Source organism: Lactuca sativa, chromosome 1, assembly GCF_002870075.4.
Source record: "Lactuca sativa cultivar Salinas chromosome 1, Lsat_Salinas_v11, whole genome shotgun sequence".
NCBI lineage: Eukaryota > Viridiplantae > Streptophyta > Magnoliopsida > Asterales > Asteraceae > Lactuca > Lactuca sativa.
The window spans coordinates 27,929,415-27,931,080 of record NC_056623.2 but is presented as its reverse complement, the minus strand read 5'-3'; the positions used below and the strand labels follow the sequence as shown (position 1 = coordinate 27,931,080).

Sequence of the window (1,666 nt, the reverse complement as noted above, 5' to 3'; positions counted from 1 at the left end):
GTTGAAATATCGGGTTGTCACATCTACAATCTTTGTCAAGACGCTCAGAGCGATGGATTTGGCTTAAGCTCTTCACCCGGTGATGGTAGCACTCCTGCCCATAAATAACATTATTTATTTGGTTTATTTTGATGTAACTCCTATGAATAATGTTTTCTATTTCTCTCTTTGTTTTTTGTCTTTGCTGCCCCCAGTAGCAATCTGAAAGTCTAGGAGTCTGACACCTTTGACAATATTTACTTTTAACTTGTGGGTATGAATGTTTCTTGTTACCGCACATGTTTGTTTGTTTGGTTGCTTCATGTATGGTTTATGTTGGCCATCACATGGTATTTATGTAGGGTTTGCTTATACCCCTGGTTTGAGTTCTTTTACTGGTGAACTCTTTATGCTTTTCTAATGCTGGTCTTTGAGAAATTTGTTCTAATTTGCTGATTAAAGGCCCTAGGTGTAGCCAAAATCATCATCTTGAGGCTCACCCGGTTTCGTTTTTCTCATTAGTGGAAGGTTATGACTCTTCTACACTTAGGTCACATGTTCTTTCGTATGTTTGCTATAATGTAATTAATGAATATGGTTTGGGAGAAAGGTTATGAGCCTTTTTTGTACAAACTCCCTGACTGCCTCCTTATAACGATTTCGCTCGTGTGATGTTGGATAATCAGTCCTTGTTGTCACACGGTAAATGTACACAGCCTCTTTGTTTTACTTTTCAAGTGTTAACATAAGAAGCATCTGAATTGCTTTCTCTCTTTTTTCTAGTTTTAATGTTGGAGCGTTATAAGACTGAAGGTGGTAAAATAGTTTTTGCTGGTTACATTTATATGTCAAAACTAATACAAAATGCCTTTACTAGCATTAAATCTATCTTTAACGCTCGCTTTAAGAATAAAAATGACGTAGGCTCTGCGCATTCAAAGTTCATGGAATGGCACGCCCGTCTAGAGCTTCTAGGACATAAGCACCATTCTTATGGGATTCCACAATTTTGTATGGTCCTTCCCAATTGACACTGAGTTTTCCTAGTGGTTCAGCATTACTGGACTCGTTCTTTCTTAGCATCCATTTCCCAACCTTGAAGTTCTTAACCCGGACTTGGCGGTTGTAATAGTTCTTAGTTCGTGATTTGTACAATGCTTGGCGCATCTGTGCCGCCTCACGTTTTTCATTGAGCATGTCCACGTCTTGGTGTCGCCCTTCTTCATTAGCCGTTTCCTCGAAACTCTCTGTTCGCAGGGAGCCGGCCACTATTTCCAATGGGAGGACTGCATCCATCCCATAAGTTAGGCTAAATGGCATTTCTCCTGTGCTTGACCTTGTTGTGGTACGATATGACCACAGTACTGCCGGGAGCTCATCCATCCAGGCGAAATTTGATCTAAGTAACCTTTTCTTCAAACCATTGATTGTGGTTTTGTTTGATATCTTAGTTTATCCGTTGGCTTGAGGGTGTGCCACCGACATGAATCGGCGGTGGATTCTCTTGTCTTCGCACCACTCTTTGAAGGGACTTCCTTCAAATTGTGTGTCGTTATCACTTATGAGGATTCTAGGGATGCCAAAGCAAGCCAAGATATTCTTGGTCATGAACTTTATCATTTGCTTTCCAGTGACGGTGGCCAGTGGTTCTGCTTCTATCCATTTAGTGAAATAATCTATGGTTGCT

The 1,666-nt window shown here is 40.6% G+C and overlaps 1 protein-coding gene across 1 annotated transcript; it reads right to left on the bottom strand.

Annotated features, from left to right (window-relative positions):
- Positions 1 to 921: 921 nt before the first annotated feature.
- On the bottom strand, positions 922 to 1,362 carry LOC111876298 (uncharacterized). The gene has a single exon (XM_023872847.1). It carries the CDS (start codon positions 1,360 to 1,362, stop codon positions 922 to 924), a length of 441 nt encoding a protein of 146 aa, XP_023728615.1.
- Between the last annotated feature and the right edge of the window lie 304 nt (positions 1,363 to 1,666).